The sequence below is a fragment of the Ischnura elegans genome, chromosome 10, assembly GCF_921293095.1.
Source record: "Ischnura elegans chromosome 10, ioIscEleg1.1, whole genome shotgun sequence".
NCBI lineage: Eukaryota > Metazoa > Arthropoda > Insecta > Odonata > Coenagrionidae > Ischnura > Ischnura elegans.
The window spans coordinates 70835296-70863038 of NC_060255.1; the positions used below are offsets into that span (position 1 = coordinate 70835296).

Genomic DNA, 27743 nt, shown 5'->3' on the forward strand with positions numbered 1-27743 from the left:
ACCAAGTTTCAAGATGTGCGCCGCCGTCGCCTCGAGTTTTTGACATATCTGTCATAAAATACTTTCACGTGCGATACAGTACTCAAATTAGGCTACTGTGTTATATTTAAAACCTGCTGCGTTAACGGCGGTGAAATTCACATTAAATGCCATGAGAAAAATCCTCCTGGAATGGGAATGGAACACAGCAATAGCTATCCGAGCCACTGCGCAGACCACTACGCCATCCAGGTTCTCGTGGCAATTTTACCAAGGTTGAATGGTGCAAGGTGTTAGACCCTTCCAGTCCAAGGATGGAAACGCGAGGGAATATGGGCTTCAAAGAAAATGGCAGTCAAGTAAGGCAAATGTCAGAGATTAAGAATGATAGGAATTTCAGTAAATGCATTACTTTGTAAATTTTACCTCTCAACGTCACCACAATCACTCTACCTCTCGTCAGTTGAAGTGGTTAGTTTTCAAATACGAACTCAAACTCAACTTGAGTTCGAGTTCTCCACCTCAAAAACACAATGAAATAAATTAGAATGAGAATATCTAATTTTAAGTCAAAATAGAAGCCATAAATTATTTCTTAACAGTAGAATCTCTACTTATAGAAGTTTATCACAACGGTAAAAAGGATTAGTAAAAGGTAACTTCAACTTCCATTTTCAATTTATATAATTGAATTAGATTAATAATCGATTTTCGATAATCGAACGCGTCATGTATTCAAGTCCTACTTCAGTACATGTCAGGTCAAACAACAACAGTTCCAAGAAAATCGAGCACTCAAGAAGTTTTTTTTATGTCCGTCCACATAATTTGTTCGGCGGGTAAAATTGTTAGAAGGATTTTTTATTCTTGCAGATTTACACAGCGTAACTTACGAGGAGATATCTAATTAAATCAATATTTACGAAAGGTACCACAAAGGTCACGAATCTCGACTTCTCAATAATTGTACGAGGTTTATGAAAAGTATTTTGATTTCTACGAGTTTACTTTCTAAATTTCAAGGCAGTCGGATTACGGCACATCGAAAATAATGATTTGCAATAAAATCTCACTCTGGCCACTTATTCATGCCTCTTTCACGGAACTATTTCCCTCGAAAACCAAATAAATGCGGCAAAAGCTAAACGACATAGGCGTGTAGACACTACCAAACCACTACCAAGAGCTGCTCTCGGGACAAATGGGAGGACCATTATAGTCGGCAACATTTGCCGCTCCGCGTTTCACGAGGAAAAGATGAATCAAGCCGGAGATGAAGACGCGAAGGGCTTAATAGCACGTTTAATGGGACCGGGGGCTGCACAGACCATAGACACGATTTCCCACAATCCACTCCTACCGGAAAAGGAGAGGCACGGCGAATTGAAAGATACGACGGTAGAGAACTCATATCTTTGGCGCGCATCTAATCCTCTCCCTTTGCCACGGATATCCCGACTATAAAGCCATTCCGATGCCATATTCCTTTTATGAACTCGACGAAGACTAACTCTAGCATTCCATTCGGCAAAATGTTCCCTCCTGATCAAAGAGCGCTAACTCCTAGAGACGTTTGCAGACTCGGAATGTGCGCTTTGCGACACTCAACCGTTTTCATTCAACTGCTCCCCGGGCGGCGCTACATGAAAAGAGTAAAGCCGCTATACTTCATGTCATTGAATGATTGGAGTTTCGGGGAGGAAAGAAGGTTTAAAAATTTAAGCTGAGGGACTATTACAAGAAGAAGCTGAACTAGTAATCGTCGTAATAGTAGAAAAAACGCCATAAATCTAGAGAAGTAGGATAGATATTGAAGCCTGTTCGAACGTAATAAATTATGACTTGAGTTTAACAACGGAATGAATACCAAGATGTTGAATACCAATTAACTTTTGGAAGAAAAAGGAATAATATCTGGATCAGAAATACCTTACAGAATCTATCTGATAAATGCTGGGGGAGTTCAAGATAACAATTAAGCAGTAATCAACACAGAAAGTACAGAAATGAGGGTACACGACAATATAACCAATACTTCTTCATAGTAGTCGCAGCTTGGTCCGAACCTGAGCGTAAAAAAGTTTGATAAAATTTTACGGTATATTTTTCGGATTTTCGAAGCGGGTTGATTATAGAGATATGGTCTGATTCTGCAAGGTATTGCTGATCTAGATATTGTTCTTTTATCTTTAAAAAGTTAATAGGAATTCAAAATATTGGTATTCATTCCGTTTTTCACCTTAAGTCATAATTTATTATGTTCGAATAGGTTTCAACATCTACTTCTCCAGATTTATGGAGTCTTCCCAGATAATATAGCAACGACTGTCTAACTCATGAAAATTAGCCGGAAAAGGACCTCGAACGCTAAAAAATGTATATTATAATTAAATTTATGCACAAGGTACGAAAATAGTGGTTACATTTATGACGCTCATGCATTAAATAAAAGAGAAATTTAAGTTATAAATTAAAAATTTCAGCCCCACAGTTATTTCATACGAAACGCAGTAAGTTATTTTGGAGACAAATACCTTACTGCTCTGCAGCCATTACAGTAAATATAGCTCATGCACGATATATCCTAAATCAATGATTAGTTAAATGTAATATCGCAATGTTTCACAAAAATAATAATTAAGAACTTCTACCAGATCTTACCGCATTTCATACACTAAACCAATGACTTCAAGAAAGTATTACAAACCGGTGAGAAGATCTTATTCCATGCGACAACCACGCATAATTGCGAAATCATCGCAAGCACATTTCCCTTCTTTCAACCCGTGCCAATACCACTGCGAAATCACGCGCTGTGAAGCAAATAGGGCCTTCATCACCGAAACCTTTAGACGAGCAGAAAAAATAAAACTCTCGTGCGAACACGTATACGTGAACAGCGCCATGGCAGGGTTAATTCGCAACGCGAGAGGCTCTTAATTTCATTTACTCCGACAATGCGCAGAGGAATGGCTGATAAGCCGCAATTCCATAAAATATAATGCGGATGAGGGAGAGGGATGGAAAGAGAAAGCAGACGATTGACAGGCGACCATTTCCGCGCGCCCTCGAGCGGCGGATGGAAAAACTAAAAAATCATCGTCACGAAGTCGATGACGACAGCTCAATTAACATCCGTAATTAGCGCTCGCAAAACGAGCCGGACCGCGGAGGGGGGAAAATGCGAGCGTGCGTTGATGCAATCTGATCAAGTCAATTCCTTCTGGTGTAACGGTTAAATTAGCGCAGTGGGGTCTATTAACCACAAGTTTCGACAAGGAAACGTGGGTGCAGAAGTTGACAAGAAGTGTGTTCAACAACATGAGCACGAATCACATCATAAAAATTTTAACTACTTCAATGCCTACTGTCACACGAGATGTTTCTAGAGAGCTTTCAGAAACACAAGAGGCGGAAATTCCAAAGAGAGAATATGATTTGCCTTAAACGGGATTCCACCGTTCATGTCCCGGTATTCCTATCAGGTACTAAACCACTTAGGTAATCATGGCTGGCAGATTAGTCCCTCACGCGATGAATTCTATATAGCAATTCAAATAAAAGATTTCGGTGGACAGAAGGGATAGGTGGGTTACGAACAAAAATTCTTCCTCAATCAGAAATTGTCATAAAAGTTTAAAACAAAAGGATGTGAAAGCTAACGCCCAATATTCATGAGTTGGTGACATCGTAATAGGTCTGATTCATTTTCTCTTTTAGAAATAATTGCACATTGAAGGAAAGTTCAGAAGATTGTAAACAGCATCAACCCACGCGAGACCGCTACGAGATAGAGATGAACAGCTAAGAAGCAGTGATTGGTTCGGTGGGCGTGCGTGACGTCATCAACTCACCTTCGAAATTGTCAGTGTTGCTATCATATCAATTTTGTCCGCGAAAAGCTCGAGAAGTACGCGACAGCTTGATAAACGAAAAAATTGGGCCTCTTTATGATTTAAATTTCAAAATCGACAGTAAAAATATGGTGCACCACCTATTCTTCGTAAGGTAATTTTTAGGAAGGGTGAATTCATGACTGAATGAAGGGGGTGTTGTGACTAGAGTGTTGGATTCACACCCACGTGGGCCCGGGTTCAATTCCCGATGGTGGCAGAGAATATTCGCAGATTACTCACTCCCTACTTGAGTGGTGCCTGGAGGATACTTTAAGCGAAACACTTGGTCCGTCTGACGGGACGTTAATCCGTGGTCCCCTTGAGGCCTATCGATGACAGCAGGCTAATGCCGACACTAGGTTTTTCTCCAACCTTTTTTTAAATACCTCTCCCGATGGTGAAAATGACCTTCGCGCTCGGCCGCCTCCTCCAAATACCATACATAAATGAAAGAAACAGAAAACTGTGAAATCTTATCGGGTTTTTCACCGGGTGAGTTTCTTGTAGGCCGACGGAAGAAATACAGAAAATTAGCGCGAGCCAATGAGAAGGATATAATTGTCGTTTTTTCCCGGCGAACAATAGGGTGGTTTCCTATTATTTTTTATTGCCTAAATCGAAAGATTATTACTCCTGGAGTACGTATTTCACGATTTTAGATTTTTAAGTAACGATATCTATTTTTCGCGATTAAATGAAAAGTGAAAAATTTTCAAGCGCGCGAAAACGCGACGGCTAAGTATGAATGCTGGGAAAAGTCCGTGTGACGTCGTTCTGGTTCCCGCTGCCGCAAAGTGAGGTGACCTTGGGGCGAGGCTTTGATAGCTGATACGACGCAGGATGCTAGCAGGTAGCAGAGTACCCTGCTAGCTGGTAGCGCTTGGCTTAAATAAGGATTATTAATACCCTATCAAACGAAGGAAACTATCCGACCTTAGGCAGTTTTAATAGGTGATTATTAAGATATGTTTCCCTGAGCCCTGTGTCTCATGCATGCATTGGTAATCTCAGACGATGTAAAACTCCTATCCACTCGCATAGAAACTAGGTCCCTGTGACGTCATGTGGAGTGGCATCGCATGGGCGCCAATCTGGCCTTTTTCAAATGAGGATAATATTGACCATTGCCATTCGTCTAAACCGGTATTTCTAAAACCAAATAAATTGTATATTATGAATACACTAATGGTGGGTAACGAATCGCAATCAATGCCTTTCGTTTTCTTTGATGAAGGAAACTGCCCTATTGCAGTAAAGTTTTCTCGGGTGTCGCAACGGGTCAGGTCCTCCATGTCTCCTTCCAACGTTTCGATGAGTAACTCTTCCATCAACATCAGGGATTCAGGAATCCAAGCATTGGATATCATTGGATGAGCAACTCGCTCATCATCATTAGGGATTCAGGAATCCAATCTCAGTTAATACGATTGGAAACCTTAAGGTTGGAATGAGACTTGAAGGGCCTGACCCGGTGCGAGACCCGAGAAAATTTTACTGCAATAAAAAGTAATCAGACAACTTATGGCGCGAAACAGAACCACTATATAATAAGGCCACCATTTATGGATTGTCATGCCGTAAGGAAGATGGCAGAGACAGCCATCGAAACGTCGGTCTACAAGCAAATAACCCGGTGGAAAACCCCAGAAGATTTCACCAGTATCATACCCCGGGAAAGAACAAAATCGTATAAACAGAGAACGTCATCCGCTGGGCTCACTAACACTAAGCGGAAACGAGTACTAAGGACGGGCTATCAGGGTTTCACTCCTGAGGGTCGGGTCTGTAAGTCATCTCCGTAGACAGAAGGGAACGGTAGATTACGAAGACAAACTCATTCAACCATTATCACAAAGTTTAACACAGAGGGATGCGAAAACTAGCGCCATTGTTTCATGAGTTGGTGGCGTCATATTAGGTCCGATTCATTCACTCTTTCAGAAAGAATCGCACATTGAATGAATCGGCCTACAAGCAACTCACCCAGTGAAGACCCCGAGAATATTTCACCAGTATCATAAGCCGGGAAAGTACAAAAATCATTTGAACAGAGAACGTTTCCTGCCGAGCACACTAACCCTAAGAGGAAACGAGTACCCAGAGCGTGCTTACACGGTTTCACTCCTGAGTGCCGGGTGTGTAAGTCATCTCCGTTGACAGAAGGGATAACGTAGATTAAGTAGATTACGAAGGCAAATTGTAACTCATTCAACCATTATCACAAAATTTTAAATCAGAGGGATGCGAAAACTAGCGCCCTTGTTTCATGAGTTGGTGACGTCATAATCGATCATTGAATGAATCGACCCACAAACAACTCACCCGATGGAAACCTCGAGGAGATTTCACCTGTATCATAAGCCGGGAGAGAACAAAATCAGATGAAACAGAGAACGTTTCCCGCTGAGCTCACTAAACCCCAATTCATCCTGAAACCCTCTCACCTCGAGACCCTGAAACCTCTGGAGAGAGAAAGCCCTCGGCATCCACGCAATCGGGGCACACGCACCCGCGGCGAGGGTGTATCTACCTTCTCCAAGCCCGTCTCTAACCAAACAACCCCCCGAAGACACCGCCCCCCTCTCCTCCCACCCTCTCTCGTGGCCTCGCCGCAAGCCAGGTAGGATACGCTCGCAGCCGCCGCATTAAGGCTCCCACACACCTGAGCGGCCGCGGTGGCGGCCGCGGTACGCGGCCAACTATCAATGTAGCGTTCAATGCGTTCACACACACCAGAGCGGCCTGGCGGGCGCGGCCGCGGCCTGTGCAGCGGTTGGCCGCCGCGGTGGCGGCCGAACGCGACCTGTCGAGTTTGGCCGCAGGCCGCGTTTTGCTCACGCCTACAAAGTTTCAGTTTTCCAATGGATTGCCTTAACGAAATAGGGCTACGCAAACACGAAACGGTCTAAATATGTGTCTGTTAACATTTGCATGACTTAGCCTTTGCTTATGAGTTTTTTAGTAATCATCAGAAGACAATTACCTGAGGAAAATTTTTAGTGTATTTCGACCCATTGTAGCGCTAAAAATTGGTTGTCCTGGTACCTTCTCCGATGGTGATTCATAATTGAAATAATTCAATTTTCGGTTTATAAAATATCAAAGAACGCATGCATTACTTTCCAATTGAAGTCTTTTTTGTCTTTTGGAAATCGCTCGCGAGCCTGAGCCATTTCAATATCTTAGTTACCTGAAATTAACAATGTGTACGAAGCAAATGCTCAAATATGCTCAATATATAGAAAAAATATAGGATTGAAACATCAGAGGCCAATTAGCCGTAAAAATACAACGCTTTTGTATAGACCATTGGAACCATGGAGTACCTACGTATTTATTTACTATGTAGGTACCTTTATTTACGAAAAAATTCATAAACCAGAAGAGGTTTATATTGAGGCTAATGTTTAAAAATAATGAGCCATAAAATGTATCCATATCTCGGTTTTCTCTTATTAAAACGTAAGTCCGCAAATACAAGCGCATTAGGTCTAGGAAGTTACTGCAAATCGTAAATGTATTGCTCATTAAACGATTAACCATTTAAACGAATAAAATTCTTTAAAGTTAAATATTCCGGTATTTGTTTACAGTAATTCATTTAGGAACCAATTCCCCAGTTCCACCAATCTAACAAAGTGATGGAATTTTGAAAGGTATTTTTGACAAAAGTAAATGTTAGCCTAATACTTTAACCAAGTAAAAGTTTGCTTGTTATTACGCTCAAAATATTGGTATATAAATTATATCTGTATTGGTATGTACAAATAATCCATCAGAAGAAAATAATGCTTTCAAAAGCCATAATTTTGTGCACGATTTCAATAACATTATTTTATTTAGCGTAGCTAACGAGTAAAGTACATAAATAGACTGATATTTTAATTCTTCCACTATTTTTTCGATAGCATACCTTAGTGCAACTGCTAGACGCTCTGTTGGTCCTATAGGTCTTCGGTACTTACTGTTGGCGTCAAAATGATGTGCCGAGGTACTTTGCAAATTTATATCTTGACTTCAGTGCATGCCATAATTATATATATTACGTCATTTTACAGGAAATTTTATTCTCAATTCTTATTTATTTTAAGTGTTATGAAAAATTCAAAAATGTAGACGCGTCAGTGCAATAAATGACTCCGCACACCATATAATTAGCCGTTCTGTCAACTTCATGAACTTTGTAACTCAACGTAGGGAAAACTACTACGTCAACAACATTCATCTTCTACAAAAAGTTGCAACCATTAATGTATATTAATAAAATGGCTTTTGCGTATTTTTAAAAAGCATATTTTGTAGCAAAATAACGAAAATGTTTAAATACTATCTAGTCCTACAGTTTACCCCGAAAGAAAAAAAAAATTGATAGAAACACTTCTTAATTTATTTGAAATTTTTCTATGATCCACAATCTATAACAATATTTATATTTGTGTATTTCAATAACTTCTATTAATGTCATGTTGCCAAACGGGGCCGCGCCAGGCCTGTGCTGGTTACCAGGAAGTAAAGTTTAGCGAGCAAGACGTGGCAACGCAGCTTTCGCTCGCTCCGGCGTATTGTTTAAATGCCATTACATAATCTAAACTACATAAAAATCATGTATTTTCGGATCATAGAAAAGTTGGGAATAAGTCAGACGTGTTTCTATCAATTTTATTTTTTATTCTGGATAAACTGTAGGACTAGATAATGTTTAAACATTTTCCCTATTTACTATAAAAGCATATTTTATTACTACAAAATATGCGTTTTAAAACTTCGCAAAGGCCACTTTATTAATCTATATTTATGTTTGCAACATATTGTGGAAGATGAATGTTTTAGACGTAGTAGTTTTCCCTAGGTTGAGTTACAAAGTCCATGAAGTTGACAAAACGGCTCATTTTATGGTGAGTCATTTATTGCACTCGCGTGTCTACATTTTTAATTTTTCATAAAATAAAAAATAAATTAGAATTGAGAATAAAATTTTCTTTAAAGTGACATATTATTCATTATTATGGCATGCACTGAAGTCCAGATATAAATTTGCTAAGTACAGCGGCATATCATTTTGACGCCGACAGTAGTGAAGTCCTTCGTGATATCGTGCCTCACAGCATGCAGAAGCTGGTCAAAGCATTCTAAATCCATTCTAAAATATAAATAAAATCGCTCATCATGCTCCCTCAGCTTCTTGTAGAGGGAGTGAAATTCTCCTTCCTCCTCTCGAGAATGGTTTATTTCATGAAACCATATCCGACGCTTTTTATAATAGATATCGCAATTTTGTAAACTGCTCATTAAAGTATGACCGAAGCTTGTAAGAATCAAAAAGCAATTACCTGTGCCTTCGCTATTCTTCGATTAACGTGGCTGGTAGTATTGCTTCCTCTTCAATATCAGAACTATTATTCACCTCCATTGTACATGAGACTTGCTGGATAAATATCTACCGCTTCAATGGTCGGAGTTCGTCGGTTTTTCGCTCTCGGTATAAGTGCAACATTTCCATAGTCGTGGCCGCTTAGGTGTGTGCACAGCGGTGCCCGCGCAGCGGGCGTATCTACCGCGCGGCCTAGTCCGCCACCGCGGCCGCTTAGGTGTGTGGGAGCCTTTATCCCTCTGTTACGTGTTACTCCCCAACAACTCTGCACTCCGTAAATCCCTTTCCCGACCGACATCCCCTCAAAACCCACTTAGGTTCCGGATTAAACCTCATCGGATGATCCCTAGGAAACCACCCACGCGAACACATGGAAAAACGCTTCTTTCCCCAACTCCATCAACAGTAACAATAATTATAATACATTTAAAATGATCTCAGTCACTCTAGTACCAATTAATATCCAGCAATTGAGAATATGTATCCTTCACAGCGACATGGAGAGCATCATATTAGAACCCCACTACAGTGGTGAGCGGCTAAATTCTTCGGCATTCCATATCCGATAACAACTAACTGTAAATAAAATCTAGTGATGGGTCGATTCGATTCCTCGATTGATCGATTCGATGCCAATAATCGGAATCGAAAATTAGTATATACCAAGGTGAAAAATCGATTCCCGTTCCAGTACTACTTCAAAAATCAAATTTACATACGACCAAACACACATTCGAATTTTCGCCCCACGGTATTGTAAAAAACAAAACAGATTCGAATCAGCGTAACGACCGTTTCTTCCATGCCGTAGTCCCGCAGTGACGTCAAAGATACAGAAGTTCGGTTCCGAAACTAAGCAATTATACGAGGAGCACTCCAAATCTAATGCACAAAAATTTCCTGACACCACAATTGTTATTCTAGGCAAATTCGATTTTATTGAGCGCATATACACATCCTTCCCGCTTCCATTAAAATTTATTTGAACGCAATACAATACGTGGCGTGGTAGCATCAGCTCTATAATATGGAGAATGCACTCGATATCCATCAGAAGCAACGCGCTGTATTTGAGTTTCTTTGTATCGAGTGATGATATGAGTGATGCTTTAGTACTGATTCTTTCACAGCGTTATAATTTTTTACGTGGCTGTCCCGTTACCTGGAACAAAGCGATATTTTTTCTTGGAATAACATCAAAATCGACGGAATTAGTATTGGTAGAATCGGAATCAAAATGTCAGAGCCGGAATCGCTAAAATTTTGAAATCGATCCATCATTAAAACTAAAATCACTAATGGTTTTTGGCGTAACTTGATGAAATTGATTGAAATGAACTGACGTAACGTAACTGATTGAAAATGAATAATTTAACTTTTTCAATTCACGTAATTCAATTTATTTATGCCGATCAAACGAGGTTCCCCTTATCTTCTGGTCGATGAAGATGAGGAAAACCTTCGTAACCGGACGTAAATAAATGCTTTGAGTTAAATCACGAAGTGAGCCTTTTCGTTTCCATAGGTAATAACAACAATGCCTTCGTGTCTGACCTAGATTTCTACTTAAAGTCTGCTGATAATCATACCACTATGACTATTCTAAACAAGCAACAGCGTAATTTGCGCTACATGGCCCATGGAGCCTGGACAGCGAAAAAGATGCAAGGTGATCACCACTGCTTCCAAAGCCATTGATAACGTTGAAAACAGCATGAATCGGATTAGTTTAATCAAAAACTCGAGTGTTTGCGCTCCGCTTATTTGCAGTTATTTATCTCGTTTGCTTATCCCGCTTCGAGCAACGGAAAACTGGAAAATTAATCGGAAATCACAATCTGAAATCTCAAAAGCGAAAGTGCGACCTCATTGCATCAAGAGTCGGCAACGATTCACGACACGGTAAACATTACGTCCCGTACTTAAATCTAATTCGCCTTATTTACTCGATACACAAAATTGAGAGTTCCCAATAAATACGAATGCCAACAGAGACGTGGAGATTTCACAGAAATGGAATTTTTCATAAGGCTCGTGAAAGTACAGCAGTGATTTCGTTATCAAGGTATGTAAATGGTTTTAGACTGCGTGCATTTCATGAGTGAAAACTAAAAGAAGAAATTCAGATATTGACGTGGCATTTTTCACAAAATTTTAGATTACGATAGCCTCGACTAGTCAAATTGACAAACGATCAGCCCTAATGTAAGTTACACGAATTAAAGGCGCATATTAAACATAAATACGATTACTATGATATGCTTTGCTAATGTATAGTTTAATGGTAAAGTCAAGTAAGAGTTTAAGATCTTGACCCTCGAGCCACACCTATTTGGCGAGTTAATATACGTCTAGGCTCTCGTTAAAACAAATAATTTTTTTTAAACTTTCACTCAAATAACTAGTTGTATCGTTTTTATAACAAATTTTAGTATCACTAACGGCCTGTGATAAAGTCATCCGTCCAATGTGAAAGACTTTTTCTGTCTGGCCGATAAAATTGGAAAGGCACGCCCTCTATCACCAATAAAGCACTTCATTCAGTTAATCTATCTTAAAAATTTTAGTGAAAGCGAATGGTCTCAAGCGGTATTCCAATTTTTTAATGGGCGAGAATTTGTAAACTTTTACTACAAATTGGATGTAAGGACGTAAGCAGAAAAAATCTAGAAAAAGAAAAGGAGATTTCATTGATTTCCACTGATTTATTTCATAGAGGTCATTATCATTTCGAAATTATTATCATACATTCGAGAGGTCATTATGGTTCGAAACATGTCGCACGGACGAAATAAATAAGTGGAAATCAACGAAGTCTCCTTTTCTTTTTCGCGTTTTAACTTCCACACAGTTGAGCCTAATACAATTGAACGGAGATAAAATCTACTTCAGATATTTTTTCTGCTTACATGCCTGTGCTTCAAATGTGTGATTTGAGTGTTTTTAGAATGAATGATTAACATGTTTTTGCATACTCTGTGTTTTATAAAAAAGAGCTATCGATTTTTTTCGATTAATCGATAATTTATTTCAAATTTTTATTTTTGTTGAAAAGCCGAACTTCTCATTTCCTCCATTAAAACTAGTTTGCTCGAAAAATCGATTTCGAGCGGCATTTTACCATCAATAACCGCAAACAACCTGTTGACCACAAATCTACTGAACACCTAGAAACATGCTTCCTGGGTCAACCGTGCAGAAGACAGTTTCCCCCACGAAGATTCAACGCTAACTATTTAAACCAATGTCGGCCAGTAACACTCAAGCCCGGGTCTATACACTTCAGCCCAAACATTTTCACCGGATAAGCCGGCTTCGCTCCCTGACTCGGACCGCCAACACACCCCCGTTCTCCAGCACCCATTCCCACTCCCTAATCGCCACCACACCTAACTGGAATGAACTTCGCCCTCTCCACTAACCCCCGACGTTCCACAAGACCTACAATCTCCAGGCCTTGTCGCACGAATCCATTGATTTTGTAACGCTGATCGTACATTGGGATTTGTTAAAAGAATACGAGGAAAATGCGACGACAAAGTGAGAGATATTACCTACCTCCCCCTCGTTGGACGTAATTTGGAATATGTTGCCATTTTTTGGGATCCTCATGTAATACGCTAATAAACAGAGAGAGAGAGTGTGTACAGAGAAGAGCAGCCAGGTACATAAGGAGCCATTATGGTATTTTCGTTAGTTTTACTGACCTCTTAGAGCCATATATTACGAACACCCACATACTATGGTAATTCAGGTCATTAAAATAACAGAGATTGACTGTATAACAGATAGCTTTAGAATGTGTTTTTTTCCGCGACTGATAAGAGACTATAACAGCAGCGTTAGGACTTGGAAATAAGTTAGTTGACAGGCAGTGTAGCTTCCTAACTTATGTATTCTTTAATGCATGTTTCTGAATTTTCCCAGTATTTATCACAGCATGTTGTGCAATTTATACAGTTGGACAAATTTTGTTTAACAATCTTTTTTGTTACATTCTTTTTATCCTGGATATAAATGTGAATTTTAAATTAATTTTTTATTCATTATAATACTATTTTTTATACTTTTATTTTATAAAAGTGAGGCCTAGAAGGCTACCAAAAACTTCCCCATAGAAAATGTGATACAGAAAAGCATAAAACAATCGAAGACGCATAAGTCAACTTGTAAACAGCATTTTAAAAATAAGGAAAAAATCAACTTTTCCAGGACTCGAACCTTTAACCTTTTGATTGCCAGGCAAATGCATTAACCGTTGCACCAGATAAAACCTACTGTAAGAAAAATCGTAGGAATACGAATTTCTCGATCGGATAGAACCATGCATTGAGAGATGAAATCGCTCACTGTAGTCCAAACAAAAATGAACCACGCGCGGTCCATGCATAAAGCCGAGGAGTGAGCTGAGATGCGGCGACCCGCTCGGCATGAGTTCGTGACGTCAGCAAATTAACCTCGACAGGGCTAAGACCCTAGATTTATTCGTGGATTTTCGTGGATTCTCCATTGAATGAATGAATTTATTACTCCAACTTAAATGTACACTTTTTTTAACAACACAAAATAAAGAGGAGCTTTCGGTAGCTTCAATGGTAAAAAAAAGCGTTGAAGCTACCATCCTTGAAAAAATTAAATTCAAGGCAGGCCAGAAAACAAAAGAAAGTATACAAAATTTTCTGAAAGATAATCCTTATGAAACCTATATGTGACAATAACTTACAATATACAAGAACATGTATAACTTAGGGACAAAATAAATTCCTTTTTTCACCTTTCACAAAAACATTAAAAAATAATATGAAAATCTCCTTCCCCGCGGGCTATATATATCTACGCGGCAAAAACACCGAAAACATCACTTCGACCTGAAGACGCCTGGTGGAATCCTGGCGAAACTGCCGTCACTTCTGACAACGAAACGCGGCGAAAACCCGAAAAATGGAGAGATCCACGAATTCTTAACGCCACGGAAGGCTCCGAGACACCCTAGATTTATTTCCCACTCGTGACTCGTATGTGAGGTATCGGGTGACGAGAGGCATGTCAATACGCATGTAAAAGGAAAAGCGAATAACTAAGAGCGTCGCACCGCATAAAAATCCTCGGTCGCAAAGGGAAAGCGTTTCCACGGCATTAGGCCGCACAGCACGTAAGCCAGGCACACAAGCCAAGCATACAAGTCAGGTAGTATGGGGGGGCTTCGAGGGCTTGTTAACCCCTCCCCGATTTTTTTTTTCAATTGCTGTAACTATACCCGATACATCTGCTGAGCATAGGCGGATCTAGCGGGGGACACGGGGGCACGTGCCCCCCCAGAACTTTAAAAATATGGAAGATTTTAATCAAGTCCCACTATCATTGCGTTCGTTTTGCATCACGAGGTATCCTTGTACCCCCCCCCCCCCCAGAACAAAATTCTGGACACGGCCTTGCTCGTGCCCCTCCCAGAAAGAAATCCTGGATCCGCCCCTGCTGCTGAGTATTGCAACTGGCCCAGTGGCACCTATCCTCTAACACTATTTTTCGATATAACTACATTTCATAACGTCTGCCAATAACCACCTGTACTATGCTTTCCTACGGAAGTGAGGTATGGGCAATGACAGCAGCGGAGAAATAAAGGGTAGAGGCCATTGAAATGCGATGCCACAGAAGAATGATGAGGATCAAATGGATCGACCGAGTTAGTAATGAGGAAGTCCTAAGAAGGGTAGGAGAGAAGAGAAGCCTCATGAAAACCTTGATAAGAAGATGGAACAACCTCATGCGCAACATCTTAAGGTATGACGGCCTGATGATGACAATAGTCGAGGGACAAGTGGATGGCCAGAATGGAAAAGCAAGACCTCGAACAAAATACGAGATATACCACGTGTCTGGAATTAGTAATGAGTGGAACTGATTTTCCAATAACTTCGATACCTATGACTGCTACTCATCAGTAACGGTGATTCTTAACTGTGATTGCGATCACCGAGGTGAATCACTCTTAAAAGTCAGCGGTGATTTGTGGCGCCGCTATTCCTGCTACTTTGTCCAATTCCAAGGAATGAGCTATCCTCAAAAGGAACGAATAAACTTATAGGAAATTGTAAAATTAGGCAAAATATTTTTTTAAGGGAATAGTTCTGATTCTGCGTTTATACTACGATAATTAAGTAAATTTGATAGGGTAAAGAAATTGATAAGGGGTAATCATTAAAATCCCATCGGCATTTTTTTAAATATATTTTATAATCAAACCATCATGATTCAAACCGTTAGCTGCATATTTCGTACAGAATGTCTAATTCATCATAAAAGATGAATATGACATCCTTATTTTACCGTTGGTAGCTGCCGAAGCTATTCCGTATTCACGGTCGCAGTAATTTCGAGTATTCGGTGATTAAGTGACCGGCAGTGATCGGCTACTTCTCTTCAATCACAGGTAGCGATTTTTCGCATATCACTTGGTAGCAGCCTGTGCTATCTTCACCGAATCCAGTGATCCAATCACAGTGATTTCGAATATTGAATCACCGACAGTGACTGCTACTTTTCAGTAACGGTGATTCAATCACAGTTAGCGATACATCGCTCATCACTATATGGAACAGGTGAAGAAGGATGTGAAAGAGAAGAAATACGTAGGAACGAAAAGATAGACAGATCGAGGAATTGAGTGGAGAGCTGCGTCAAACCAATCCTAGGATTGTTGACCTTTGATGATGATGAATAGCTAACGATGCATTTAACTTTAATCATCATGTACACGAAATATATTGCAGAATAAATGAAAAGAATGATTTTCCGAATGACTGTCCACAAAATCTCCGCGCGGATTCATTCCGCAAGCGGATGGTTTTCGAGGAGAAAAACTTGACCGCGGCAAGAATGTCAGGAATGGAAACGAGGCATTACAGCTTCCATTTCCCCCGGCCCGTGCCTAGCGCGGAGGGTGGGCTGTTTGAACTGCTCTCCGAATCAAAGGTAAACACATTAGCAAACACGACGGGAGAAGGGGTTCATTAAAAGCGCCCGGGTGGCCGAGAGCCGTGCGTGTGTATGTTGTGTTGGGCTGCTGACCCTTGTTTACCCTTCCGCAACGAGCTAAGCAAGGCAAGGGAAGGGGGATGTGAACAAAGGGAGAGAAAGAGAATAGACAAAGAGGGATAGATGGAGGTAGGGGAGGAAGGGAAACCCGGAAGTAAAAACCTGAAAGTCGTTATTCCACATGTAAAAGCTACTAAAAAATTCCGAGGGTAACTAGAACAGGATTAATGGTGCTATACTTGGAATCTAAACCTAAAAGAATAAATTAGTAATACCATGTCTGTTCACCTATAATAAAGTCATTCTAATATCCATCACTATACTATATTGCCCACTTCCAACCTCTGACTGATTCATTCAAATGTTTGGGGTGAACGAGAAGAGAGATGACAAAACGTCATAGAATCGATCCCCTCCAAAATCGTCTGTAACCCAATGAACAATTGTCGAAACACTAAATTTTCTACCTACTGCAGTGGTAGGTACCAATCACCTCTATACTTCTACTATTTGGGGGTCAAACAAATGATTTTTCAAAAATGCCATGTTTCGAATCTAGACCAGGAGATAAGTCGAGAAGCCAATTTTCAAACTGATCGGAGAACTTAATTTTGGCCAAATCATGCAATCGTGCATTTTGAGAATTATTTTCTCAACGAAGGGCGATACAGTGGTGGCATTGTGGGTAGTAATGAAAGTAGATATAGAGTTGCATCATTGTATTCAACAAAATTATAAGAATCGGCAGAGTAACCAGAAAAGGCCACTGAGAGGGTATCTGAGGGGTTAGCACAAAGCGAGTTAAACCATAAATTCAACACACCTAAACCACCAATCGTCAATGAAGGATCTACGAGTATTAACTGATAATAAGCTTAATTTCTCAGAGCACATCCAAAAAGCTGAATCAAAAGCTAATTCCCTCTTAGGCCAGCTACACCAGGGGTGCAGCTAGGAATTAAGGCCGGGGGAGTTTTAGGGGTAACTAATACTGGGGAATCTGGGGGGTATGGAATACCTGCCAGGGTAAGTGGGAGATACAGGGGCACTCCCCCTGAAAAAAATTAAGATAAATGGTTCAAAATCGGTAGTCGGCCTCGGTGGCATCGGGGATAAGTCCTTGCCTACCATACCAAAGGTCGTAGGTTCGAGTCCCGCCTGGATGGGTTTCCCTTCCAGGACATGAGTGTGTGTGATCATCAGCAGCTGATTGTTTAAACTTCCGATGTAAAGGCCACATTATGTTGTCTTCAGGAGTTATTGAGATAATTTTGAAAAAATTAAATTAAAAAATGGTGAGTTTTAAGACTTTCTGAGGCTTACTTTATAAATCCTTACACTCTTCTATGAATAATATAAATCCAATTAAGTACAATGGATTTAACTTAAAAATTTCTCTGAGCTCTAGGGAGGTTTTATCCTCCAAAACCCTCCCTCACTGCGCCAATGAGATACACTACTATTCAGACATTAAAGATCTGCAACTTCTTTGCTGCTATTTTTCAACAATTTGCCGGCCTCGGTGGCGGCGGGGTAAAGTCCTCGCCTGCCAAACATGAGGTCAAGGGTTCGAGTCCCTCCTGGGTAAGTTTCACTTATCCAGGGCATGGTTGTTCGTGTATGTTTCATCGTTGAATTTGTTGAATTCTTCTTGGAACATCTTGGATTTAAAATGGCCAATGAGAGCTGTATTCGGAGGTTTGGGAATAAAATTTAAAAAATAAAACAATTGTTCTTCCAGTAACCACGCACAAACTTTCATTGGGGCAATTTCAGCTCCATCAAACCTTGATGCTCTTAAATCTATAGCCCATTTCTTTACTCAAGAATAGTGAAATACAGAGTTTTTTCACATGTGTTGAGCCAGACGAGGGCTCAACACATGTACAAGGGCTCAATCTGAGGAAAAACACAGGATCCTCAGTGATCCCTCAGAGAAGTGGGAGTAGGGACTTCCCTACAGGGATCAGCCTGAGAGTGTGCCTATGCCTTGGCTTGGATTTCAATCGATGTAGTCAGTGGTTAATGCAGAATGGCATGGAAGAATCAAATCAGCCAGCCACTGTATATTTGAGGGCTCAAGAGGGCTTTTGGCTTATTCTGGGTGTGTCCCATTGAGAGTTGTACTGCTGCCATCACCTCCACACTGCTCCTGGTTCGTCTCACTACCAGAAATATGAAAACTTGGGTGTTCCCTCTCTCCTGATTCTACTTTCTTTCCTCCACCCCTATCCTGTTTCCCAATCTGCATCAGGTCATCACAAAGTGGCTCAAGAGCTCAAAGAAAAGTAGTAAGATTACTATTTTTTAATTTTAGCATTTTCCACGAAACTGCACACAAAAGTTGACAATCTCTGCCCAAAAGCCTAAGAAGGGCCCAAAAAGACACAGAAAGGGGTCCTTAATGACACTGAGGACCTTTTTTCCTGCCTGACTACAGTGCCATCTTAAAATGGCATACATTATGCTTGTCCAGAAAAATGTATGCTGTTTTTAGATGGCCTTCATTTCATGGGTGAAAATTTTGCACCATAAATAAATGGCCTTCACAAGAAAGGGTTTTAGATAATGGTGCAAATGCTTTGTAAACATACTACATTGAGAATACTGCACAAGAGAAGTTGTTTTTATTATGCCATTAGATTCGTAATTTCAGAATTTATATTAAATGCCATTATATAAATCCAAATAACACAAACATGACATTGGAAGGATGACTTTGTCAAGGAATGAAATGGAATGAATATGTAATCATTTTTTGGATAAACTGTTGAATTATTGTCACTGCCAGTAAATGGAATCATCGTCAACTGCAATAAGAATGAGAAAAGCTATCGGCAATCTACTGATGAGGGCTATGAACTCCTGAGATGCCTGCAAAAACGACAGCATGCAAGAGGTGCACAAATAAATACACGTATGCCATCATATCTCCTTACCTGTGTTTCACCCGATTCCACAGCTTTGTTCTCTTCAGTTTCAGGTACAGAGAGTTCAATTGAAAATTTCCTTCGTTCCACATCATATGATACTGCTGCATCCTTGATTGTTGACAAATAATGAGCAAAGTTTACCAACTTGTGAGCACGGATAACAGCCTGAAAATTGAGTTAAAAGCTATTATTGTACCACATAATAAAATAAGCAACATCTAATGATACTTAAAACTACAACAGAACAAATAAATCTTCTGCATTACATTGCAATATGGAGACTTGACTGTTCAGTGGACTAAACATTACGCAGGCTTTCATCATCAATCTATGATGGCAAAGACTAACCTAATGCCTTCCGAAAAAATAGTCTTCAATATTTTAAAAATTTGCTGCAATTGCAAACATATAATTTTATGAATAAAAATTTTCCAGCCCTTCACCTTAACATAGCAGAATTATTTAGGAAACGCAGGTGGTCAACAATGGCAAAGTAATGCAGCCCAAAAGATTTTATTAAGAGTACACAGAAATATAGCAGAAACAGAGAAGGATTTGAAAAATATTCTGGTTAATTTTGGTAAGGTATTGGGTAAATATCAACTGAAAATAAACACAAAGAAAACAAAGATATTAGTTTGCAGCAGAAGAAAAGTAGCCAAGACTAACATTAAAATAGGGAAGCAAAAACTGAATGAGGTGGATGAATTCGGTTATTTGGGAAGCAAGATAACTAGTGACGGGAGAAGCAAGAAAAAAATTATCAGCAGAATAGCCCTAACGAAGAGAGTATTCCACCAAGAGAGGCCAACTTTCAGCAGGAAACTTAAATATGAAAGTAAAGAAACAATTTATAAGAACCTACATTTGGAGTATGCTCCTATATGGACAAAGACAGCAGTGGAGAAAGCAAGTATATAGGCTTTCAAAATGTGGTGCTACAGAAGAATGATGACGATCAAATGGATCAACCGAGTTAGTAATTACGAAGTCGTAAGAAGAGTAGGAGAGAAGAGAAGCATGATGAAAGCCTTGATAAGAAGATGGAATACGCTCATGGGCAACATCTTGAGGTATCATGGCCTTATGAAGACAATCGTTGAGGGACAAGTGGATGTCAGAAAGGGAAAAAGGAAGACCTCAAACAAAGTATATGGAACAGTTTAAGAAGGATCTGAAAGAGAAGAATTATGTAGGTGTAAAAAGATTAGCTGGTAGGAGAATTGAGTGGAGAGCTGCTTCAAACCAATCTTAGGGTTGTTAACCAGTGATGATGACACAGAAATATAATTAGAGAATTCACGTATGTGTCCTTTAGGATTAAAAAGAATCCCAACAAAGTTCTCGCTGCCATTATCAGTCTACTAAAAAATTCATTATCTTTCAAATGTCATGTTACCTATTTTTATCAAAAAGTACACAGACGGAAAATCAAACTCATTGCATTGTCTTCCCATTCTCACTGCTTAAGTCAGAGATGGAATACCCACAGCTTGCCTGCCTTGAATGTTAATAAACACTGCTCATCTTAATGGTCAACATTAAATAATTCTAATAAATTATACAAGGATTTTTAATATGGTTCATTCAATCACTCCCCACCCCATTCCTCTTCCTCCATCCATTACCCCCAGGTAGGGGATGAACGTGCTTCACAAAAAAAATGCTCAGGTGTGCCCTTCCAAGTAATAACTGTACCAAATTTCATGCCTACCTCATCAAGTGAAATGTTTCTTGAGATACCACTGAAAAGAGTTGAGTGTAGACTAAGGGCGAGTGCCAACTTTACCATCTAGTGGTTGATTTTGCATGCAGCAACAATAAGGTCAGAAGTTTTCATGAGGGTTCAGTTGTTCTTATGCAATTCTGTGGCTATGGTTGACATTTGATATCATCTGTACTAATTTGAAATGGGGCTATTTTTATCCACTACCCCATGGTAATCAAATATGTAGCAGCAAATACACCTCTTTCTAGGCACAATTTCAGTATGTGCATATCATGACAGGCATTCTGCAGCACACACCTTTTTTTTCAAACACAATTTGTTCTTGACTTTCAGGGCCCATAAACCAGGTGCCAATTTCGTGGATATATGCAGCAAACAGTCCTTCACAGTATGCTAGTTAGGTACCATTAGCCCTTTCTACTAGCATGGTAGTGTTTCTCTTACACATGAATACGTAAAAAATACAACAAACAATAAAGCTTACCTCTTCCAATGAATTCATGCTGTGATGTCTCAGGTAATCCCAGTCCAATGTGTCCTGCATTCCCTTTAGAATTGGAATGCCTTTCAGTAAAACATCTTCAGGCAGAGGGACTTTTTCAGAAATTTCTCGTATATCTTGCAATTTAAAATGCTCCAGCCCATCAGAACCTACAACAAAGTTGAAAAATTTGTGATCCATTACATTTTTATTTCTTACAATTGAAAATAATCTTCATCAATTCTACTTCAATATGTATTGAGTGACTGACTATTTTACAGCCAATCCATGACTTCAACACCATGAATAGTCCGAAAGATTGTAAGCTAGATAGGGTGAAACACCGGAAACACCCAAAAAATAAAACATAAATACCAACACATAATTCTTGGTAACCCCACCACCATTCTCTAAGATAGATACAACACTCAAAAACGATACATTTAGATATGATTTTTAAGCTATTAAATATAAATTTATAGAATATTCTTTGCACTAACCTGTATCAACCAACACGGAAACATCCACATTGACCAGATTTGCTAGTTTTACGACCCTCTGGAGGAGAAGTGGTGAACTTCTGGCACAAGCACTTATCACAGATCCATCTCCCCTCAGCCAGTCAGAGCATACTTTGACAGCTCCAACAAATCTCACTTCGCCATCATCCCCATTCCCCATAAGGAGATCCAAGACAAGTCGCCACACGTCTTCCGATGGCCCCTTCCTCTCTTCCACAGCATCGCCCTCTGGTTTCCCATTCGATTCACCCTCTTCCTTTGGTGCCTCGGCTGTGGCCAGACTGCTGTCTTCCTCCTCATCCTCATCGGAACTTTGAACAATTTCCTCTTCTTCTTCCAGCCCCTCACTCTCACTACCATCCGAGTCACCTTCCTCTGAACTACTGCTGCCATCGTGGGATTCAACTGAAATATGATAAGGAAGGAATCAGAAATGAAAGTAATGACATTTCATAGTTGATAAAATCAATAATAATAATGATAATATTTATTATTCCTAGAAATTACGTGTACAGGTGACCATGGAAGTCATAAAAAATTAATAAATAATAATAGTTACAATAAATGAGGTATAGGAATAGCCACAAAATTTTAGTAGCAGATGGTCAAAAATCACTAAAGAGCCCAGCATGAAATCCTTCAGGCTACAGAAGTTGTTGCTCAGTAAATATGTACTTCTTCAGAGCATTCTTAAATGGTACAGGTGGAAGACATTTGATATTATGTGGTTACTTGTTGTAGATTTTGGTTAGGGAGAATAAGGGTCCTTTTTGGCAGAAAGTTCTTACAGGTGAACGTCACAGGTAATTCTGGTTACGTGATTATGAAGAAAACTATTTCTTGGAAAGTATTCTGGGTTATTTTTAACAAAGGAGGCACAATTAATGTTAATTCCACCCATGAAGGACTCAAACCAGCGACCTTTTGGTTAGTAAGAAGGGATTTAACTTACACCACCACCAACTTTCTTAGAAACAGTCTTGTGACCTGGCATCTTAACAATGTTATCCTATTTGATATACCGTATTTTTTACGGTAGGTAGAGGTCTGTGAAAGTGGTTTTAGTTTTTGCTAAAATTCGTTTTAAAACCATGTGATTTCGGTGTTAGAGAAAATCTTGGCGATGTTATTATTATGCTACAATTTTTCCACGTTTATAGGCTTTTTATTATTTTATGGTACACGTTTCATGAATACTTATATTTTTATTAAGCATTTTACGTTACATTTAACACAATTTCGATTGTACAAAATTTCTTATAAAACTAAATAAAAGAAATGGTTCAAGTTATATTGGTTCAAGGTATATGAATGGTTCAAGTATGTAGTCTCGGTGAATACAATCGGCAAACGGCAAATTCCCACTACCTTATATGTGTATACTTCGAGAGCCATTCCAGAATTTTTAGATTGTCAAGTTTCTCTACTCTAACTAAAGCCTTTAAAAATGCTTCAGTAGTAGCAACAATAAGCTCCTCCGTCGCTTTCTTTGACTGAGTGACTGTGTGCTCAAATGATAGCTGTCATTTTGCAGGTCCCCTTTCTTTCGCACGTTTATGTGTATCATTACTGAAGTGCTTTAACAACATGTCACATCTTTTAAATTCAAATCTTTTATCGCAAACTTTGCACAGTAATACTCTGTCTTTCACATAAAATCCTACTGATATGAATTCACTAGCCCTGGTATGAACGGTATCACTAGCTTTTGGCATTTTAAAATTCCTTTCCTTCGTTCCATATTTAAAGCTGGAACCACAACAAAAAAAGCAGTCCAACCACAAAACTCAACCTATCACGATGGTGTTTTCAAACTGAGTGCTGGGTAGCAACGGTATAACCATAGTACTGTATAACTTACAAATTGGCCAAAATGTTTCATGTTGTGGGTTCCCTTTCGATACCCCTCACCCAGGTGTTGAGGGAAGGTAAGACAGTAGCTAGATACAACAAAATCGCTTAGTATTGATTGCAGCTGTTGCCAATCGATCAGGAAAGGCAGCGAAAGAAGCACATACAACTAAGCATAATTGGATTCAAAGAAACTTGAAAAATTATTTCCCATTTATTGATCCTGAGACATCTAGAATGAGACGCTCTCTCTCCACCTATCCTTTCTGTTCCTTCCTTCCCTTCCCCCAACTGCTAGCACTTTGAAATCGCGCTTCGTGCTTTCAAATAACCATACGTGTCTATGGATGACTTTAAACGAATTGAATCGTGCAGTTGACGGCACGGCACCGTTGATGGCCGCCATGGTCACCATGACACCCATTTCAATCCAGCCTGGCGGTGCGACGTCTATGGCGTGAAATACAGGCAATGCTACCTTGAGGCCGCTTTCTGACGAAACGACTTTTCAGGTAAATCCAAGAACAAAAAAAGGTGTAAGGGAAAATAAATTGCCTTAAGAAGCAGAAGTGGTGCCACTAACTTGTCCTAAAACTTATGAAAGTGACTGTAAATACTTTGACAGTGCTTATGTCAATACCTTCTCACCTAATTGTAAAATAAAGCCATAATTAATGAGAAGACCATAAAGGAAGCCACATTAGATTGATGAGAACACAGCAGTTGATCAATGAACCATTTATTTTAAATTTTATGGTGACATGATCAATTACTGATACTATTGGTTACAGCAACAATTTTTGTTATGGTAACGTAGGTACATCTAAAGTACAAAGTCACAAAGGAGGATTGAAATAAATTAGTCATATTACAGCATCTAACACTAGGTGGCATCAAATAATCAATCTGCTTACCATCACTTGCATCAGAATCGGAGCTATTCTTCCTGATCCTCCTCCTCCTACGCCTCCTGAGTTTGGATGCTGAGCTCTTCTTCTTGGATTTTTCATGCTTCCCAGTTCCATTCACCATTTTCACAGGCTCATTAGGTGTTGATTGGGAACTACCATTTTCTGTCACTGATTTATCAGTAGAACTTGTCCAATTGACTGGTGATGAGACCCTATCAGGGCTCAGAGGTGGCACAGCATCTTGGATGCACTGAAGAACATGCTGAACCAGCAGGGAAAACATGGCCAAAGTAAAAGCCACCACTGCAGATGTATTCTGAGATCCTGTTGGGCAAACAATGGAGAAATCATTAAGCTCCATCCACATAATGAGCAATCTAGGATTGGGGGAACAAGTTGAGCCCATTACATGCAAAGCTTTCACAGGTTCAGATTGGATAATGAGGAATCTAAAGGGTGGCAGAATGGCAAGAAAGGAAATGGCGCAACAAGTGTTTGTTTGGTCAACACTGGAGTACTCTCCTGCCAGCGTCTTCAGGTCAAAGATGGACAGCTTCCACCTGAAGACGCTCACAGGATAGCCAGCGAAACTATTGTCCACAAGCCAACTGACGTGGAAGAAAATCCAAGAAAAATGCAGAGATTAAACCATCACCGTGGAAACTTACGTCCTAAGAAAAATGCACATTTGCCATGTTCACTTCACACCCACTTGCAGAAAGGGGTGTGATTTCAAACAGTATATGCTCAGGAATTCTTCTCGGACTCTACACCAGGTTTATTCAGTTATATTGGCCAATATTTCAGAAAACGACTTGCCTCCCATTCTCAAGGCGTGTTATTGTCTGAATGTACAAATTTACACACATGCGAATTGACCGTTTGGCTAGTACAACAATAAGGCTCAGGTGTGGTTGGCTGATGGTCTTTTAAAGTTCTTTACATTCTCTCCTCATGTTTTTTATACAATTTATTACAAGTGTACAAGGATAAGCTTAGACAAGAGCTGGTACCACTATTGAAATTATTGGGATTGAGGCAGATCTCAATGGCTTCCTTAATTACGCGGTCTCATTAGCGTTGTAAATGGCGAAGAATTTTTGCATCTCCCAAACTAATGGTATGATCTTCAATAATACTGAGTTCCGCCACAGCCGAATTCTCTGGTTGCACTAATCTAAAATGCCTTAGTCCGTACTCTTTCAGATTTGTCTCAATCGTTCAGCCTGTCAAGCGGTCCCAATAGCATTGTGAATTGTAGAATTGAGAAAGGAATATGAATTATTTCTGATGTGTGGATGATTATTTTTAAGTTTGTCCACATGGTACGTTTGCATTACAGGAATTTTTAAACCATATGAACAACCAACACCCAAGAATCACTTTTACCATGGAGATAGAAGAGACTGGCCAACTTCCTTTCCTGGACTTCTAAAAACATAGGAAAGACGATGGAAGCCTAGGGCATACTGTTTATTGGAAACCAACCCATACTGACCTGTACCTCAATGGACAGAGCCACCACCATCCATCGCAGAAGGCCGCTGTATCATCTACTTTGGTCCATTGAGCCAAGTTAATATCGGATAATTTTGAGCATCTCAGCCGAGCTATACCATCAAAAACAAAGATTTTCGAGGAAAAGCTATGGCAATCAACAAAGTTTTGAGGCCCTAATTATATCAAACATGAAACAAAAGAGTTGCCCAGATGAGCCATCTGAAAAACAGTTGTTTTAAGTCTTAATCCCATACATTTCAACCATATCTGGTAAGAATCATCACATTTTATGATGGTATAACATCCAAACCATCCATCTACACAACATCCATTAGTACAAATAGAGAATTCGACTGTGGCAGAACACAGCATTAATGAAAACCATGCCATTTGATGAGGAGATGCAAATATTCTTTGCCACTCACAATGCAAACGGGACCACATAATTAAGGAAGCCATCGAGACCCACCTCAATCCCAAAAATTTCAATCATTACACAGGCATCATTCGTCTACGCATCTTGGACAGCTATAATAAATTGCATAAAAAACATAAGGAGAAAACATCAAGGACTTCGACTGAAAAAAGATCGTCAGCCAATCATACGACACCTGAGTTTTGTTGTTGTACTCTCCAAACGGTCAATTTGGTTCAGTCTGACTTTGTATATTCAGAAGGTAACACGCCTTGAGAATAGGAGACAAGTCACTTTCTGAAAAGTCCCATATGATTAAATTAACCAGGGATTGAGCCCGAGAATAATTCCTGAATATTATTCACCAGGAAAAATTAAAATTGTTTATTGTATACATATATGTACTACTGAATAGCATTGTATAAGTCACACATTTATGTCAATTTCATACTGAAAATAAAATGGTGACAAAAATTACCCTTCATGACAAACCATCTCACTTGTTTCAGAACCAGAGACCATGAGAAAGAATACCCAGAAAAGGTGCAAATGAAAAATAACTGGGCAATCTCCCAGAAAATGATGTTCAGGAACAACTCCAGGGTTTTCTACTGGGTAAATGTCTCCATAGCCTACATGTTTTGGCTCCCAACTCGGGCACACTCCTCATGGATATGAAGCCTAATATCCCTGAAAAGTGTGCTCAAGACATGAGCCAACACATAGAAGGCTATGGAGACACTAACCCAACAGGAAACCTAAGAGCCTTTCCTGAATAAGTGTACATATTTTTTTGCAACTAGAAGCGACTTGATAAATCAGTGATCATAATATTTCATGATATGATAAGGTTTGACATTTGTGATGAAAAAATCTTCTATAAACTTACCAGTTTTCTGCATTTTGTCCAGACACATCAACAGCATAACCATCATTCTGAACACAATTTCATCACTCAAATAATAAGGGTTTTCTTTGTCGCCAGCGGTTGACAATCCATTCCTCAAATTTGACAACTGATCCACAGTCATCTCATCCTCATTCACTTTTACATCACCTTCTCTGACTTTAGAAAATGATATACACTGCTGGAAGTCCATGAGGGTTTGATGGCATAG

The 27743-nt window shown here is 39.6% G+C and overlaps 1 protein-coding gene across 1 annotated transcript in view; it reads right to left on the minus strand.

The window, feature by feature from the left end:
• LOC124167231 (protein SMG5) overlaps positions 1-27743 on the minus strand; it is a 329111-nt gene that overhangs the window by 289385 nt on the left and 11983 nt on the right. The window contains exons 7-11 of the mRNA XM_046545102.1: positions 27515-27743; positions 24714-25034; positions 21928-22353; positions 21431-21597; positions 19224-19382 (exon numbers count right to left, since the gene is read on the minus strand). Of these exons, the coding sequence (XP_046401058.1) occupies positions 19224-19382; positions 21431-21597; positions 21928-22353; positions 24714-25034; positions 27515-27743 (1302 nt within the window). The remainder of the gene's footprint in view (positions 1-19223; positions 19383-21430; positions 21598-21927; positions 22354-24713; positions 25035-27514) is intronic.